Source organism: Phodopus roborovskii, unplaced genomic scaffold (genome assembly GCF_943737965.1).
Source record: "Phodopus roborovskii unplaced genomic scaffold, PHOROB, whole genome shotgun sequence".
Classification (NCBI taxonomy): Eukaryota; Metazoa; Chordata; class Mammalia; order Rodentia; family Cricetidae; genus Phodopus; species Phodopus roborovskii.
Genome location: NW_026126433.1, coordinates 38,125,069 through 38,144,674, shown reverse-complemented (window position 1 = coordinate 38,144,674; position 19,606 = coordinate 38,125,069). Strand labels below are relative to the sequence as shown.

At 40.5% G+C, this 19,606-nt stretch overlaps 1 protein-coding gene across 1 annotated transcript; it reads right to left on the bottom strand.

The window, feature by feature from the left end:
- Window positions 1–390: 390 nt before the first annotated feature.
- Tmco1 (transmembrane and coiled-coil domains 1) lies at window positions 391–16,542 on the bottom strand. The gene is made up of 7 exons (XM_051186193.1): window positions 16,336–16,542; window positions 15,881–15,958; window positions 13,491–13,550; window positions 12,258–12,304; window positions 11,850–11,917; window positions 6,865–7,009; window positions 391–1,035 (listed from the first exon to the last, which is right to left on the bottom strand). The coding sequence occupies exons 1-7, from the start codon at window positions 16,403–16,405 to the stop codon at window positions 937–939; spliced, it is 567 nt and encodes a 188-aa protein (XP_051042150.1). The 5' UTR covers window positions 16,406–16,542; the 3' UTR covers window positions 391–936.
- Between the last annotated feature and the right edge of the window lie 3,064 nt (window positions 16,543–19,606).

The following is a 19,606-nucleotide window of genomic DNA, read 5'->3' as shown; positions in this document are numbered from 1 at the left end:
TTAAGAAATTGCCCAGATCAGACTGGCCTACAGTCATGTCTGGAAGACACTGTCTTGATTGATGAGTGATGTAGGAGGGTCTAGTCCAATCCTCTCTAGTTATGGAGTTTTTTCTATGGGGGCCTGGGATGTATAAAAGTGAGCTGAGGCAAGCCAGAGAGTGAGCTGGAAAGCAGCGTTTCTCCATGGCTTCTGCTCTGGTTCCTGCTCCAGTTCTAACATTTACTTCCCTCAGGGGTGAACTGTGACCTGGAAGTGTAAGCTGAAAAAGCCCTTCCCTCCCCCAAGTTGCTTCTGGTCACAGTCTTTATCAAAGCACCAGAAAGCAAACTAGAACATTTTCAAATTGCATACTAGGACAATTCTATATTCTGAACATATGAGACAAGGTTAGTAAAAGAACACATGACAAAATTTTATTTTAGCTCTTTTTGGGCCAATGCTTACCCTTATATTCAGATTACAGAAAATATTTTTAATATGCAAAAAAATCAAATATCTCTCTAAATGAAACAGCTAAAAATTTGGCTTGTTATCAAACATAAATGACATATTTGGCTTTTTAAAAATAGCAAATACTTCCAATTAAGTTGTTACACAAACTGTTTTTTCTCCTATTGCCTAACGTTCATGGATAGTCTGCTTCTATGATACATGGCACATACTCAGGCGTGATCATAAGTCCCATAGAAATACTTAAGTGAAAGAAAGATGATATTTGTGGTTACATAAAAATTATCCAAATTTAACTAATGAGTCAACTTATTAAAGAAGTCATCCATGATCAAAAGCACTATTCCAATAGTTAAGTGCCATTCTCTTTTTGATCATATCCAAAAAGCTGAGAAAGAACTCAAAACTAGAATGTGGCCAGGTGCCTTGCCAGTCTGTGAATGTCCAGAAAGTATGACAGGAAATAAAGAATTCTGCTTTCCTTCAAGAAAACTTTCCAGAAGGAGGTGGGGGACCAAGAAATCCACCAGCCTGTTTGGTGGCAGCTCGAGAAGGGGCAAGGCCAAGAATCTTCTGAATGTTCTGTAAAGAAAGAATAGTAAGATTTGATTTTAATATAAGCCATAAAAAGTGCTTTACATCCATCTCAGCAAAGAGAATGCATACAAAACAAAAGCACTGTTACCTGCAGGATGGTGACTGTCATTTTCTAAAACAATGAAGATCCTAACAACAAGAGCTGTATATTCGTGATGGGACATGGGTCTGCTAATCCAAAGATGACTACTTTTGTTTATTTTTGAGACAGGGTTTCTCTGTGTAGCTCTGGCAGTCCTGGAACTCACTCCGTGACCAGGCTAACCTTGAACTCACAGTGATCCACCTGCCTCTGCCTCCGAAGTGCTGGGATTAAAGGTATACACCACTGTCACCACGTCTCATAATTTTTTTTATAGGAACTATTTCAGAACTTTTTACAAAACGGAATAAATTTTTGAAAAACCTATTTGTTGTATTAGATACTGTTGGCAAAACTTTCTGTCCCACTAGGAGCTCCCAAATAAGTATACTTAAGCTCATATTAATTACAAATGCTTGAGCAAAACCTCAGACTTATCACTAACTAGTTCTTACATTTAAATTAACTCGCATTCCTTATTTACACTCTGCCATGTGGTGGTACCTTTATTAGTATGGTACACTCATCTCCTGTTCCCTCTTCATCTGCCTAGCAACTCCAGACTCATCCCTTATGCTTTCCAGCATCTCCTAAATCCAGCTCTCTTGCTTAACCTTATTCCATTCTCTGTGAGTTCAAAGACAGCCTGGTGTACAGAGCTAGTTCCAGGACAGGCTCCTAAGCTACAGAGAAACCCTGTCTCGGAAAACGAAAACAAAAAACAAACAAACCCAATTATGTTCTGTTTTCTTTGTGGAATATAACATTTAATTGCATAGTTTTTGAAAAACAATGGACTTTTGGAGCAGACAGGCGTGGGTGTGCTAAACAGCACTCATGAACAGACAGCTGACTAAAAATCAATTGGCATATGCTTTAACAAGAATGGAGAGGGCTTATGAATGGGCAAAGGTTAAGTAAAGGTCAACTGTAACCCAGTATTTTTAAAAAAAAACCTTAGGGATTATCTCATTACTCAATTCCTTCATTTGGAATTTGAAAAAAACTAACCTTTGGAAAGGAATAATGGCTTCTCCAAAATAACAAAGCTAAATTAGAAGCAGAGGTAGAGTGGGTGTGTGACGCATATCAAGAGTTCAAGGCCAACCTAAGCCAGGCACATGATTTCTATTTCAAAACAGTTATACTTTAAACCCATATGATTGATTCTTAGTTCTCTTCTGCCACACTTACTATTAAAATTCTGGCCTTGAGAACAAATGATACTCACTGTACACAGTTTCCTCCTTCATTGTCTGCTGCAATTAAAAAACTGGGAGAATGCCCAGACTAAGTCTCCTTTGGAAATACATACTTTCTTAATCCCTTGTCAGAATATAATGAAGTAACAAATACAACTTAAAGAACCCCCGTAAATTGTTTTTATCATAGAGCATTTAAATATATGTAGCATATAACTCATACTTTAAAGAGAAATTTTAAAATGAGTTAGGAAGACCAATCATTAGTAGGTCAGGCTAGAGAAATATCTGCATTTGTATTACCTGTATATTAACTTCATATATATCTGTTAAAAAAAATTAAAAACAAAAAACAAAAACACTACACAAAACAGTGAGAAAGCTAAATGATATTCTACCAATTTCCAGAGTTTGTTGTTGTTGTTTTGCTTTTTGAGACAGGGTTTCTGTGTAGCCTTGGTCACCCTGGAACTTACTCTGTAGATATATTGGCTGACTTGAACTCAGATCCACCTGCCTCTGCCTCCTGAGTGCTAGGATTAAAGGCACATGCCACCATGTCTGACCAATTTCCAGTTTTTAAAATTTGGGCATTAAAAGCCAGGTGTAATGGCATATGCCTGTAATCCCAGCACTTGGAAAGTAGAGGCAGAAGGATTAGACATTTAAGGCCAGCTTGGGATATGTAAGATTGTCTCAAAAAATAAAATTAAAAACAAATAAAAATTGACAAGTATTTCCTGGGTACCTACCATGTACTTAACATAGGCTAAGGATTCTGAGAAATAACAATCTGAAATAAGACATTAGAGAACACAGAATGATACCATATTTGTCCAGCCAGCACACATAACAATACAATTCTAGACAAAACAAACAAGGGATCTTTAGTCGGCTATTCAGCAAAGATAGGGGTCAATTAAAAGTCCTTGTCATTTTCCAGAATAAAAACTAGTTTAAAAACTCTGATGGCTTTTTAAATGACAGATTTACTGAAGCAAAGTAGAAAATGGAAATGAAAGGAAAGCCTATTTGGAGAGACAAGACACTGAGTGGGTAGATTAAGAGATTCGTTTTAAGATGGGATCTCTCTCTATATATAAGAGATTCGTGCTACTGCTGAGACCTTTACTCTGCAGCAGTGCAAACAAGTCCCTCCATATTTTGTGCTGCTCTCAACCTTGGCCACTGAAGCTTCCTTTTGCAGTGAGCGGGGTTAACACAGTGACTGTGAGTGGTCAGCTCTAAGTGGGATGGGCATATCACCCCCTCCCTAAGCCTCGGAGAACATCTTGGAAGAAAGAATATGGAGAGAAGTGTTGTAAATGGCTCTTTTCTGAATGTGACGGAGCCACAGCAGTCATGAACTCATGACAGTTGTTACCTACACAAGATCAGTCAAGACTCCAGCTCAGATGCTTGGACAGAGGTTTATAAGTCCTCCAGCTCAGCTAAGGAGTTAGTGGCAATTGATGGTTGCTCAGGGAGAAAGAGTCACTTTCCTTTGGAAGTGTGGTGATTGGGAGGCTGTGACCACTGGTCGGTTGCCCATGCTCTGGTGGATGGCCTTATACTCATTTGCATACAGGTTGTGCTCATTGGGCCTAGTAGGGAAGGAAGGAAGGAAGGAAAGGAAGGAAGGAAGGAAGGAAGGAAAGGAAGGAAGGAAGGAAGGAAGGAAGGAAGGAAGGAAGGAAGTAGAGAGACACCAAGTTAGGAGGAAACATGTCAGGCATAAATCTGGAGAAGTTAAAGTGAGGAACAGGGGTTAGATATACAAAACACATTTGGAACATATGATTGTCTCCGGAAATAAAACATATTAAGATGGGCATGGTGATAAATGCACTTGGGAAGCAGAGGCAGGCAGATCTCTGGGTTTGAGGATAGCCTGGTCTACAGAGCAAGTCCCAGGACAGTCAGAGCTACATAGAGAATCCCTGTGGGAACCAAAGGCAGAAGGATCTCTGAGTTTTGAGGCCAGCCTAGTCTATATAGCAAGCTCCAAGAAAACTAGGACTATATAGAGAGATCCCATCTTAAAACAATAACAAAAACTTTCAACAATGAGAATAAGCCAGGTGTGATCCCATTATCCAGGAATAGAGGCAAAAGAACCCAGGAGGTGGAAGGCATCTCAGTTACAAGTTTGCCATCTTGGGCTACTTAAGACTGCCTCAAATCAACAATAAAAAGGATGAATTACAGATATTTTCAGAGCGAGGCAAGGGTGTCTAATGCCTTTAATCCTAGCACTCAGGAGGTAGAGGCAGGTGGATCTCTGTGAGTTCAAGGCCAGCCTGGTTTACACAGCTACACAGAGAAACCCTGTCTTGAAACACAAACACACACACACACACACACACTTACTTTCAGATAAATGAAGACTGCAAATTTGTTACCAACAAACACAAGAGGGCTGGAGAGATGGTCAAGCAGTTAAGAGTACTGGCTGCTCTTCCTGAAGTCCTAAGTTCCTAAGTTCAATTCTCAGAAACTAGAAACTACATGGTGGCTCACAACCATCTGTAATGAGATCTGGTGCCCTCTTCTAACATGCAGGCATATATGCAGACAGAACACTATACATAATAAATACATCTTTAAAAAAAAAAAAGATACAAGAAGGAAACAGAACAGAACAAAAAAACCCTGAATCTATGAATAAGCCAAGTATAGAAGAACCATAACATAAAAAAAAGTGATGAATAGCACACCCACAGCCACCATACTAAATGGGGTAAAACTGGAAACATGTTCTTCAACATCAGGAACAATAGAAAGTGGCCTACTCTTATTACTCTTATTCAAAAATGGTGCTTGAAATCTTAGCTAGTAGAGACAGGGAAGAGAAGTAAGAGGGATGTGTGAGATGGATATCCCTGTTTGCAGATGATGTGAGCCCATGCTGAGAATACCCTAAGTATCCCACTGTAGAACCAATCCTTAGAAGAGATAAGCAAGGGTGCCCAGTGGCACAGTGGGCTAGCTCTCTGTACTTACAAACAGTTAACAAATTCAGCAAATTAGCAGGATACAAAACCAAAGTACAGAAATCAATAGCTTTTCTATGTACTCCTCTATAATAGCCCTGAGAAAGAAATTAGGAATAGAATTCATTCTTAATAGCCCATGCCTCCAAGCTTTCTTCCACTCACACTGCTTCCTATGTCAAGAACACTGGTAAGATTATTCATCCCTCAGGACAGGATTCAAACAGTCCTTTTGCATAAAATCCTAGTTTGAGGAACAAATCCCCATGGCCACCGTGTTGCTAATTCCTACAGCATTGTGCACAGATGGAGGTAGGGACAGGCAGTAACTACTGCACTGTATACTAATGGAGGTGAGGATAGGCAATAACTACTGCTACTTATTGCTTAGGTATAGTTCTCTACCTAGAATTCAAGTCTACAGTCCATAAGCTTTTAACTTAGTTTCAAAGAATTCCAAATATAGCATGAGACCTAGAATCCACTGTAGGTACTGACAGAAAAACCCAAGTCTTTAGTACCTAAGCTTTATTTCAACTATAAATAACCTAAAATTACTAAATTATTGATGATCCTGTGTCAGAGTGTGCTCTAAAAATGGAGTCGTGCAAGTGAAATTCTGAGTGCTTGTGAGAAAACTCCAAGAAACCAAGACAAGTCTTGTGACCTCAGTTCCTTCAAAAACACAAAATTGGGGCATTGATGGCGAATGCCTTTGATCCCAGCACTTGGGAGGCAGGGGCAGGTGGATCTCTGTGAGTTCGAGGCCAACCTGATCTACAGAGCTAATTCCTTGACAGGCTCCAAAACAGAGAGGCTCTCAAAAAAAACCAAAAAAACAAAAGCAAAAAATAAAACAAAACCAAACAACCAACCAGACAACCAAACCACAAACTTGTTCTTGGAATGTGTCTTCATGCTCCTCCCAGGGGCAGGTGTGGCAGACAGGAGTGATTACCTCATATTATTCATTACAACTGGCTCTTGTCATTTGTTCATATACCTCTATGGAAAAACATGTTTTTGCTGCATGAGGCTTGTCCTTGTGATTGTACACTTTATTCAAGTGAATCTTCTTAACCCTCAGATTATAAATTGTCTGATGCTCTGAATAAAGTCAGTTATTGCATGAGACTTTAGTCTGTTTTATTGTTAGGCTCCATTCTCCCTGGTCCCACTGCCACAAGGGCAGTAAACACTCTTGAACTGACAAAAGGCACTAATACATGGTAGAGAAATGACACTGAAAAGAATGAAGACACTGTACTTTAGACAGATAAAATGAAGAAACCCAGAGCTCAAGAATGGGGTGTGGAAGCCATGCCTGGTTTTACAATTCTCCTCACCCCTGAAGTCCGTAATCTATCTAGATTTTCAGGCATTTGATATAGTTATAAACAATACAAGAACTCTAAAATGAGCAACTGAAAGAACTCAGTAGCTCAGATAAGTATTCCCAACATAACACAAGTAAAGCTAGTTGAAGCAGTGACAGAAAGGAAAGCTACACACATTAAATAAGGGTGTGGATACTCACTTGTCGAATTGACATAGTACAGAGAATATACAGGAAGATAAAGGAGCAGTCTGTGGTGTCATCTCCCAGCAGGTTTCGATGAGACAACCCTTGGATGTAAGAAAGAGGCGTGAAGGGGAGCTTTGCCACCACTCTACCATCAAATCTAAAATGGAAAAATAAGCAAAGAACTGTTATTTTTAGAAAAAGAATCTGGGCACAAGCAGAACCCTTTGACCAAGGCTGAACGTGCAGTCACGCGGGAAAGAACCCAGGCTAATCAGTGCTCTCTAAACAAGTGGTTCCCCATGCTTCTGTATGAAGAACCTGCACACACTCAAATTACAGAGGACCGACCCAAAAGACTTTTAGTGTGTATTTTATAGCTATTAATATATGCTGTATTAGAAATTGAACTAAGCTGGGTGTGATGGCACACACCTTTAATCCCAGCACTCAGGAGGCAGATAGGAGGATCTCTGTGAGTTCAAGGCCATCCTGGTCTACAAAGTGAGTTGCTGGACAGCCAGAGTTGTTACACAGAAAAACTTTGCATCAAAAACAAAAACTAAAAAAGAAAGAAAGAGGGGAGGCTGGAGAAATAGCTCACTTGCTGCTCTTCCAGGTGACCAGAGTTCAATTCCCATCACCCACATCATGTCTCACAACAGTCTGTAACTCCAGTTCCAAGAGAGGTCACCTTACCTCTACAGACATCAGGTTTGCACAGGGTACATACATGCAGGCAAAACACCTATATATGTGTCTTCTTAAGTAGCAAGAAACCTGATATATGTTGACATGCATATTTTAATGAAAAGTAGTTTTGAGGGACCAGCAGGATGGTTCATTAGGTAAACGTGCCTGCTGCCAAGTCTGCTGACCTGAGTTCCATCCTAGAACCCACATGGTGAAAGAAGAGAACCACCCCTGCAAGTTGTCTCTGACCTCCACATATCCCAAGTTATCCCCACATCTGTAATCTTTCTGCTTCAGCCCCAATTCTCCTGCCTTCCCCCCCCCCCCCAGAGCTCCTTGGCAAAGTCTTACTTGTAATTGAGTGTTTCCCCCCAGAGGATTAGGAGATTTTATGAGGAATAGCTAAACATTGTGTCCAATCTAATAAAGGAAAGAGTTGGGGCAGGGTAGATTGTTAAGTAACTTAAGATTTGCAGATCCAGAGCAAGACTGCAACTCAGGTGTAGGGCTACAGGGAAGCCTATTCAGACTCAGGAGTAGGGGTACAGGGAATCCTATTCCAACTCAAAAAAGGTACTATTTTCATTTTAAATAACAGAGTGTAATTTAGCCTAGAGTAACCACAGAGAACTTTGAACCTCCTGCCTCCGCCCCCCAAGCGCTGGGATTGCAGGATTGTGCCACCAGGCCCAGTTTATGCAGTGCCAGGCAAGCGAGCGAGCGAGCAAGCAAGTGAGCAACTCTACCAACTGAGCTATATATCTCCAGCCCCAGGAGTTCTTTTCCAGATCCTAAAACCTACTCACAAAGTGTGGGCTCTCATGAAACATTAAGTTCCTCTTACAGAAATAAAATTTGGAAATTTAACTGCTAGAGAATTGTTGACAGTTTTCTAGTTCTAACCTTTTATTTCCATTTTATGAAAAGAGAAAAGCAACTTGAAAAGAAAGCACTCTCTGGCATTATGGCTGTGTCCCTAACCCTAAGAGCACACATCTTTCCCTTCTTAGTCTAACCGTGGGTGTTGTTTTTCCTCTTTGAAACAGGGTCTTGCTGTATATTTGAAGCTGGCCTCAGGTCTGCTGTGTATAATATAGTCTCTAAGTACCCACTTTTTAATCTTAACATCTGTAGACTGACAGGAGATGCTTTAAGAAAAAGACCTGCTAAGTGTGTTAGTGAACACCTGTAAGCCTAACACCTCTTGGAAGGCAGACAATTACATTTTCAAGGACAGCCTGGACTACATAACAAGATCCTGTCTCAATTTATTTAGAAGCAAGAATTAAAACAATAATGATATCATAATACTCACCACAATCTACTTATATACTGAAGAACCAAGCATTAAAAGATAAGATATATGAAAGACTAACTTGGTAAGAAGCTACAAAATATACATAAACAATCTTACCACACATAAACAGAAATACTATACTCTTTCATTAGAACATTAAAAACTACAGCATGAGGCAGGTGAATCTCTGTGACTTTAATGCCAGCCTGGTCTACTTAATGAATTATAGGACAGCCAATACTATGAAGAGAGACCTCATCTCAAAAAACAAAAAAGTACATGTTAAATACTCCAAAATTAATTTAGAAAAGTTTATTCTATTTTGCAGTATTTGTTCTCTCCTTCCACTTTTATATGGGTTCCAGAGATCAAACTCAAGTTGCCAGGCTTGCATAGCAAGCCCGTTTACCCACTGAGCCATCTGGCCAGCTACCCTAACAATACTTGCAGCAGAGGGAGTATGACACTTCAGTATATGTATAAAATTTGAAATGACTACAATATGGTTATCAACTATCCCTCAAATGTGTATTGGTTCTCTGGGGTGAGAACATTAAAGATTCTTGCTCCCAGCTACTTTTAAATATGCAATAAATTGCTAAACATAGCTGCCTTACAATGCAAGAGCCAACAAAAGCTAAGCTCCATCCCAGAAGCCCACATGGTAGAAGAAAATCAACTCTTAAAAGTAGTCCTTTAACATCTACATGCATACTGTGGCATGCCCTTCAGTACCATACACAAGAACAATAACTAGGGGGAAAGGGAATTATAAGATAGATACCATGGGAAGTCCAGATACCCTGGAAAGGTATTTAATTTTCCAATGTCTTCCAGCTCTAAAGGTAAGGCCTATGATTCAAAGAATGATTAGCTAAGTAAAATTTGTGGGAGTTTTTATTTTCTTTTTGAGATAAGGTCTCACTATATAGCTCTGGCTGACTTGAACTCACTATATAGACCAGGCTGGCCTTGAATTCACAGAGCTCTGCCTGCTTCTGCCTGCCCAGTGTTGGGATATTAAAGTCACATGCCATCATGCCTGGCTAGAAATTTTACATTATCTAAATCCCACACCTAGATAAAAAGTAACCACTTTCTTCTCCCTTCCCTACTATACCTCCACATATTTCTATTATAATACTCATCAATGTATCATTGGTTTATTTCTCTTCCTAAAAATTTTTTGGTTTGTTTGTTTTTCGAGACAGGTTTCTCTGTATAGCTCTGACTGTCCTGGAACTTGATCTGTAGACCAGGCTGCCCTTGAACTCACAGATCCACCTGCCTCTGCCTCCCTAGTGCATGCGCCACCACTGCCCAGCCTTCCTGTAAAATTCTGACAGCACTGAAACGGAAGAAGAAAGGGTACACTTTGGAAGGAAAAACAGAAGGACAGACAAAAAGGAAACGTGAGGAAAAAAAGAGGAAGGCAAGGAGACAAGGAAAGTCAGCAATAATTCTACTGATGTGGAGTATGTAGTCAGGTGAACTCTGGATGTTTGTCTCGCTCAGTCAAAGCAAGCAGTGCCACAATTGCTCCAGTCTGCTACGGGCTTGTTTAAACAGTCATCACAGAACAAAATTATAGTTGTTAGGTTGTTAAGACTATTTTAAGAGTCAAAACATTTTTATATGAATACCTTCAGTTTGAAGAAGCATATTAGTAAGCAGTTTAGAAAGAGGAGCATACTGAATTATTTTTAAACACTATATAATACCTAAGCTTTTATCTAATAAAGTAGGTTTAAAATGTTATTATGAGCCAGGAGTAGTGTGGCACACTCCTTTAGTCTCAGCAATTGAGAGTCAGAGGCAGGAGACTCTTGAGTTCAAGGCCAGCTTGGTCTACAAAGCAAACTCAGGACAGCTAGTTATACAGAAAAACTGTCTCAACACCCCCCCCCAAGAAAACCCAAAATGTATGTCAGTGGTTCTCAAGTTCCTAATGCTGCGACCCTTTAATACATTCATGTTGTGGAGGTCCCAACCATAAAATTATTTTTGTTACTATATAACTGTAATTTTGCTATAATTATGAATAATAATGATATAAATATCTATTTTCTGATGGGCTTAGGTGACCTCTGTGAAAGGATCATTAGAATCCAAGGGTTACAACCCACAAGTTGAGAAGTATTGTATTATGTGATTATATTCTTTTAAAATGAAATTTTTATTTACATAATTATTTTGAAGTTAAAAAAATAGGATGGCAACATGGTTCAGAAAGTAAGGGCACTTGCCATCATACCTGACAAGCTGAGTGCAAATCCCTGGACCTATCTGACGAAAGGAGGGAACAGATTCCTGCAAGTTGTCCTCTTGACTAACACACATGTACTGTAACAGGCATGATGTAGTTACGGAAGCACAAAGCCTATTGTGATTATGAAAGCTATATGATGGGGAAGACATACTCAAAATACATTATATACTCATAAAAATCTCTTTAAGAAGCCGGGCAGTGGCAACCCTTTAATCCCAGCACTTGGGAGGCAGAGGCAGGTGGATCTCTGTGAGGCCAGCCTGGTCTACAGAGTTTCAGGACAGCCAAGGCTACACAGAGAAAACCTGTTTTAAAAAACCAAAACAGCAGACAGTATAGGGGAAATATGTTCAATGTACAACATATACTTGTGATATAGTACCATGTACAACAAATATATACAATGAAAAGGGATTTTTAATATGTGAATAATGTCTGAGGAAAAACAATAATGTATATGAGAAAAAACAATTAAGGTGAAATAACTGTAAATTTGGTTAATAGATATATTGTTCTTGTAACTTTACTTTAACTGAAATTTTGTTTTTCTTTCTGCCATTATTTTTGGCAGAAGATTTGGCTATGAAGTCTAGGCAGGCTTCAAATTCAAAGTACTATGACTAGCTTTCTGAGTACAAGGCTATAACTTAGAAATTCTGACAAATAAAATATTACTGAAAATCTTATACTCACTTAAATGCAAACATAGAATATCATAGAAGAATATAAAAGGTTACTCACATCGAATTAAACATTCCCATTAAGGCAGTAAAACAAAAGCCAATTGCAAACATGGATTTCATTCGTACCTACAAGGAAAACAAACAAATGGTCATTTCACTAAAAGTAAAAAAATAAGTAATGCCTACTAAAAAGTTGAAGTTTCACAGCAAGTTCCAGGACAGCCAGGGCTTACACAAAGAAACCCTGTCTCAAACAAACAAACAAACAAACACAAAAAGGAAGAAAGAAAGAGGAGGGGAAAAAAAGAAAGAGGAGGGAGAGAGTAGAGGGAGAGAAGGGAGGAAGGACAGAAGGACTGACGGACTTAATTAAACACAATGTATTTGATACAAATAGGACTTGTGTTTAAAAAAAAAGAACAGCTTATGTGGCTCACGTGAAGTTATACTCTGGCTCCACTCTTACCATTGACAGATCTCTATTGTTGTTCTTTAGTTTCTCTTCTTGTCTCTCTGAAACGAATTAATAAGCTGGTTAGCCGGAAAGTATTGAACGGAGCATAATTCTTGAATAAATTATCACTGTTTGGAGATTACAAAAGCATTTTGTTTCAGTATCACTCAATAAAATGAAGTGAATACATGAGTTGTTACTTATTTTATACTAACAGAATGTTTAAATGTAACAGTGCCAAACTATTTCCATGTAATAAAAGTGCTATAAGTGGCGCTCACAGATTGGTGGTAACCAACAGCAGTCTGATTGGACTCAAAGCCCACTAAACAAGAGGGAAACCATGCTTAGAAACCTAGCCAACTTCCTGGGGCTAAAGAAATCACAGACAAGACTAATAGGGCTAGAGAGACAGCTATTGTTATTCCCAGCACTCACATGGAGGCTCAAGTGATAAAAGCTTGAAAACAAAGAAATAAAAGAATTTATTACCACCATTTTGGTAGACCAGCATAATTCCTTACTACACTCTAAATCTTACCCTTATATCCACAGCTAAGTGTAGCCACCACCCTCATCAAAGAAGCTTCTCTTTATAGCAAATGGAGATCACAGAAAACCACAACAAAGCAGAGATCAAGAGATCATGGAGACCCATCTCCGGTAATTGCATCTACATCACAACTCCTGCATCTATGCTCAGGGAACATCACAAAAGAGGGAGAAAAAAGATTGTAAGCCAGAATACCAGGAAGTCTGCTGTGAAACAGTGTGTCCTAGAAATGGCTGCATAAACAAGACTACAACAATGGCAGTATCAATAGACATGTAAACATGGAAGGGAGAAAATTTCACAGGGTCCCACCCCTAGACAAACAACCGTAGGCAACTAATGACTTCCGGGAGAGGGAGAATTAGCCTTGTTCAGTGATATGCCCCTTATTGGTTATCCAATACAAAGCAGTCAGCCTTGAAATCACATACACACAAACAACAAAAGCAGACAAAGCAGACTGCATTTATATAATTGTGCGTGCATGTACATACATGTATGTAACAATAGTTACAAAGAATAAGAAGCTATCAATTTGAGCATGGGGGCAGGTATGGGAAGAGTTTGAGGGATGGCATTTGGGAGGTGCTGGAGAAACGAAAGGGGTGAAGTAATACAGCTAGTTAACTTAAAATATATTAAAAAATAAAAAGATAAAAAAATCTCAAGTTTTATTTAGGTTACTATCTTACCTATCTTCTTTTTTTGTTGTCGACCAGCTGACTCTGTTATAGTTTCCTTCTTCTTTTCTACTGTAAACATAAACACATAAAACTCTATAATAAAAGGATGCTTTATCACAGATGAATTACAAGAAAGTTACACTGACTAAAGAACCATGCCCTAGCAGCATTTTCATGCTAGTAAGTAGAAACAAGCAACAAAGGTGACTTTGAAAATCCTGGAAGAGAGTCATGTTTGTGAAGGTAATTATAATAAATTTGGTTTTAAGTATGGTGAGCCACCACTATCAACACTGAATAAAGAATGGTGAACTGTAATTTTAAAGGTCTATGCTTGAAAACAAAAGCCCAAGTTTAGTCTCCAGCTCTTTGTTTTCTTGTGATGTAAGTCTGTCATTAGCTTTCTGCATCTCAATCTCCTGTCCTGTAAGGTGGATATGTTTATATAACCAACCACAGTGGTTACTATGTGAATCACTGCTGAGGGTTGATCTCAAGGCTTTGAGCATGCTACACAAGCTCCACAATAGAACTCTACTCCCAGCCCCTTAAGGAAGACAATTTAGGTAGGAAGAAATGGAAAGAGAGCCAAGGAATGCACCTCAGCTGGTACAGTGCTTGCTTATCACTTGCAAAGCCCTGAGTACAAACCCTAGCAATCCTAGCACCTAGTAAGCAAAAATGGGAGGAACAGAAGTTCAAGGTTAACATCAGCTAAATAAGAGTTCACAGCAAGCCTGAACTACATAAGATCCTGTCTAAAATAAAAATAAAAAAAAAAAAAAGCACTCATAAAACTAACAAAGAGAAGCCAGGCAGTGGTGGCATACGCCTTTGATCCCAGCACTCGGGAGGCAGAGGCAGGCAGATCTCTGTGAGTTTGAGACCAGCCTGGTCTACAGAGCTAGTTCCAAGACAGCCACCAAAGCCAGAGAAACCTTATCTCAAAAACAAACAAACAAACAAACAAACAAAACTTACAAAGATAGAAGGAAATGATAATAAAGCCAATTGTAGGAATTCTAAGAAATCTGACGTGCTGCGGTTGTCAGTTGTGGATGGATGGCTGTAATTCCATCACTTGGAAGGTAGAGTTAGAAGAATCACTTCAAGATCATCCTTAGCTACATAATGAGTTCAAGACCAATCAGTGCTAAATGAGTACTGCCTCAGAAAACAAAACAAAAATAATACTGGATACCAATTGTGCTTATAAAGAGCCATTCAATAGGCAGTGGTGGCGCACACCTTTAATCCCTGCACTCAGGAGGCAGATATAGGTGGATCTCTGTGAGTCAGAGGCCAGCCTAATCTACAGAGCTAGTACCAGGACAGGCTCTAAGGCCAAAGAGAAACCCGTCTCAAGAAAAAAAGAATTACTCAAAGTCCCTGTAATTGGGGAGCTGAGGTTGAAGTATCATGCATTTGAGGCCTGCCTGGGCTATATAAGGCCTTGTTTTATGATAAGTTGGTAACCTGCTGAATTTTTTACTTTACTTCTAAGGCAGTGAATTTTACCTATTTTAATAATTTTTTAAAATGTTTTTCAATTTTCTCACCCAACTGAAACTTCGCTTTCCTAAAGGGTAACACTCACAATGACATTAGTCATATGACCTAGTCATAATTCTCTAAACACAACACAGTAAAACCTCCATGTTTACTAATGTGATTTCTCCTTTACCTAGAATTTCCTCCCCCTAGCTTACTTTCTATCTACATTCTAACTTGACCGCAAGGGACTTTATGACCACCTGCATCATGAGGCCATCCATGGTCCTTCACAACAGAATAGGACCTCTTCTTTTGCATGAAGACTGCACATATATATATCTGCCATGACTCCCTTCCCAGTTAGTCCCCGCCCCCACCTTAGGCAGGGTCTCAATATGGGGCTCTGGCTAGCCTGGATGGAATTCACTATATAGACCAGGCCTGCCCTATCTCTGAGATAGGATTAAAGTGGAGCTCCACCACACACAGATTCCCTTTGGATTTATTAAAGACAATGCACAACTGTGTGGTGGTGGTTCACGCCTAGAACTCGGGAGGCAGAGGCAGGGGGATCTCTGTGAATTCAAGGCTATCTTGGTCTACAGAGGGAGTTCCAGGACTGGCTCCATAGCTACTGAGAAATCCTGTTTTGAAACAAAATAAAACATCACTGCATAAATTCTATTTTTACCAAGTTGGATTATGGTTTGATTGTAAGGTGAAACCACAATGGCTTGGAACTCACAATCTGTCTTGAGTGCCATGAATCCAGCATGTGCCCCAACTAAGTATACTGGACAATTTTTGTATTCCTAGTATCAGTTGGTGCTCCTAAAATAGCTACCATGAACATAGACTCAATGAACTTTAAACACGTTGAAACTACCAACGTGTACCATACTCACATTTTTTACTTTGTTTTTCCACTTCTGCCTTCAATCTCTTGTACTTGTCTGTCCTGTAAACCAGGACCCAGGTTATGCCTAAAACATTAAAAGGAACATGCTAGTGAGAAATTATTGCAATGATTCGCAACAAACTGTCTTTGTGAATGACGGATACAAGAGGGTTTCAACATTTGCTCTATACCAGTAATTAACCTTTCCAAAGTCGGATCAAAACACTTTTTAAAAAATGTAACCACAAATATGTCAAAGGAAATCGGACTCCACACTATCCTCCCGCTTCTGTCGAGGAAGCGAGCAGTTTTTGTCTTGTTTGTTGTTCTTTTGTTTGTTTTTGCAACAGACCACGCAGTCTGCTGTAAGTGGGGCTCCCGATCTCTGCTCGGGGGCGCGAAGGTTCCCGATGCCCTTCCACCCCGAAACTAATGGAAGGTCCAAGAAACAGCCGCTCTCACCCTCGGCGAGCAGCGCGGTGCACACGGAGATAAAAACGATGAGCAGCGTGTCTGCAAACATGGTGCTCATCTCGCTCGTCCGTCCCAGCGCTCCCACCCTACACGGGGGAAGCGCTCAAGAGCCAGCAAGAGAGACCTGGAAGATGCTTCGCGGGACCGACCCCCGAGGAACACTCCAACTTTGACAGCACGGAGGCTGAACTTCCGCTTCCGGGACACCGACCCGGAACTGCAAGTTTCACTCTCGCCGTGTGGCCCCTTGTACTGGAAGAAACCAACCCACAAGTCTCGGAGGCTGAGAGCGCGCGCTCAGACCGGTCTCGCGAGAGTCCCCTCTAGGGCTCGCGGCGTCGACGTCTGCTTCTCGGTTTCGGTCGCCAACCCTTTTCGGCGCCGGGGTCGTGTCATTTGGCGTCTGGATTTTACCATCAGCTCCGACCTCCGTGGCCAGAAAGTTAGGCTAACACGTACCGAACGCCAGGGGTTGGATGCTCGCCCCGGGTCGTGGAGCTGGGCGCGCGAAGATGAGGTGACAGTCATTGGTCGCTGGTTAAAACAAACCTTTGTTACGCCGGAGGAAGGGCAGTGTCTGCACACGCCGCGGCTGAGTTTTACTGGAAGCGTGGCCAGAGGTGTGCGGTGGCGCTGTTGACTGGGAAGGAATGGGAACGCTGGATTCGAGGATTAGAAGCGGTTTTAGAAAAAGTAAAGAACTTTCTAGGCTAAATGAAGGGGGGAAACGCTGTTTGAAAATGCATGGTGTGTAAAAGAGCAGCAGGTGGAGTGTCTCGAGAGAGGGTCATAAATTCCAGCGTCCTCTGTGGGGGACTGTAAATTACCTCGTGCAAGCAGGACCGAAGAGAATGATAAGTCCTGTGACGGATAAGAGCACTCGGTGTCTCAGAAAGGAGCGTCGGTCTAGGTCCTAAACAGACGGTCCTCATTGGAGAAACAACACCTGGTTTTTCTGATCTGGTTTTGTTTGCTTTTTCTTCAAGAAAGTGCAAGTGTTAATTTGTACATGTGTGTTTGTTTTTGGATGGCACTGTGTAGCCCTGGCTGATTTGGAACTCAACAGAGATCCCACCTGCCCCAGCCTTCCACACCAGTGTGTGCCACCATGCCCAGCTTGACTTGCGCTTTCTGTCTCTTGCTCTTTCTAATTCACAGCGCACGATTTATAACTCTTCCGTTAACATTCGTTTAAATTCTCCCTTGCCCTGTCCTTAGCAGCAGCCCTTCGAACAGACGCCATTGAGTTCCTATATGTCAGGAGCAGGACTGGGCACTGTAGGGTCAGAAGGATGTATTAAGATATAGCCCTTGGCACAAGAGAGATGGCTCAGTGATTAAGAGCACTGGCTGATCTTCCAAAAGACCTGGGTTCATTCCCAGCACCCACATGGCAGCTCACTACTATAATCCCAGTTCCAGAGACTCTAATACCAGGGACATGCATGCTGGCAAAACACCAATGCGCACAAAATTTAAAAATAAAATGTTCAAGATAATATTCCTTAACTCCAAAACTCCCCAGGAAAGTCCTGTGCTAATAGTAACATATAATAGAGTTATTCTTTTTTGTTTGGTTGGTTTGGTTTTTTGAGACAGGGTTTCTCTGTAAACTCTGCTGTCCTAGAACTCAACTCTGTAGACCAAGCTGGCCTCGAACTCAGAGAGCCACCTGCCTCTCCCAAGTGCTGGGATCAAAGGTGTGCGACACCACCACCTGGCTAATAGGGTGGAGAGCAGGACTGGTTCTTCCTGGAGGATTTAGAAAGGTCGAATCTGAGCTCAGTTTTGATTTGATTAGTAGTTCAGAGAAGGGTATGTTTTTATTCAACCTTGTACATCACCCAAGGTAAATGTTGAGATAGGACAAAAGGGTAACCTTTGAAATCTGCCAGATTTTCAATTCTGGCTCTGCTGCTTAACAGTCACTTTTGAATATATTATTTAGCACCTTTGATCCTCAGTTTTCTGTAAAACGGTATGACACCAGCAGCATAAAACCATTAGGATGCTTGAATTAGAGAATATATTACATATATATATATACACACACACAGCATTTAAAGCTATGACTGGCATGGAATTCAACAAGATGAACATGATACTGATTGTATACTTCTAAAACAGTCTAGTTAAACTGTTCCACACTGTAGCTAGATGCACCATCCTAAAATTATGAAAAAGCAAATGTTAGAATCAATGAAATGGCGCTGGAGACAGGGCTCTCTAATTAAGAACACTGTCCTGTCCCCCCTTGCAGTAGATCTGGTTTCAGTTCCCAGCACCCACATAGAAGCTCATAACCAACTTTAACTCCAGTTTCATGAGATCTGGCACCATCTTCTGTCCTTTGCCTGAATGCATTAGGCATGCACATACATTCCTGGGGTGGGGGGAACAAATTGGGCGTAGTCATGCACACCTTTAATCCCAGAATTTGGGAGGCAAGGGGATTGCTGAGCTCGAGGCCTGTCTGATCTACAGAGTGAGTTCCAGAATGGCCAGGGCTACACAAAGAAACCTTGACTAGGAAAAGATTAGCAATACATAAGCTTTATTTTACAAATAAATGAGGACTGGAGAGATGGTTCAGCAGTGGTAAGAGCACTGGCTGCTCTCTCACAGAATTTGGATCCAGTTCTCAGCACCCCATAGCTACTGTCACAACTGTAACTCAAGTTCCAAGGGATCCTACCCCCTCTTCCAGCTTCCAAGGGCAATATACATGCAGGTGAAACACCCAGACACATGAAATTAAAAAAAAAAAAAAAAAAAAAAAACATTTGGTCAGTGAAATTGATTGATAAAAAGCATTTCAAGTATTACTGTGTAAACAGCAAGTGCTAAGACACTTATTAGAACGATGATGTAATGAAATAACACCACACATCATTGACAGACAGTCTTAGTTCAAATAATGCTCTCCTGACAGCTTTTACAGATAGTATTTAGATTCACAAGTTTTTCACCTGGAAACCACCCTCCCAGAGCTCATTGTCCTGCCCCAATCTCTAGGACTGCAGCAATGCTTTTGTCTGTGACTTCCTTTATTCTCTTAAGTAATGTCTAGTATTGTTGGTGATAGCTAGTGCCCTCCTTAATCTATATTTGCCTCCTGCTGTGTTATCACTTCTTGTGGAAGGTAGGCAGTAACCTTCAAATGTTCATACATTATTAGAATTCATAGTACTATTCTTTAAAGAGTGCCAGACTAGCTATCATAAATGAAATATTTCAAGAGAATTATCTCTATTTATAC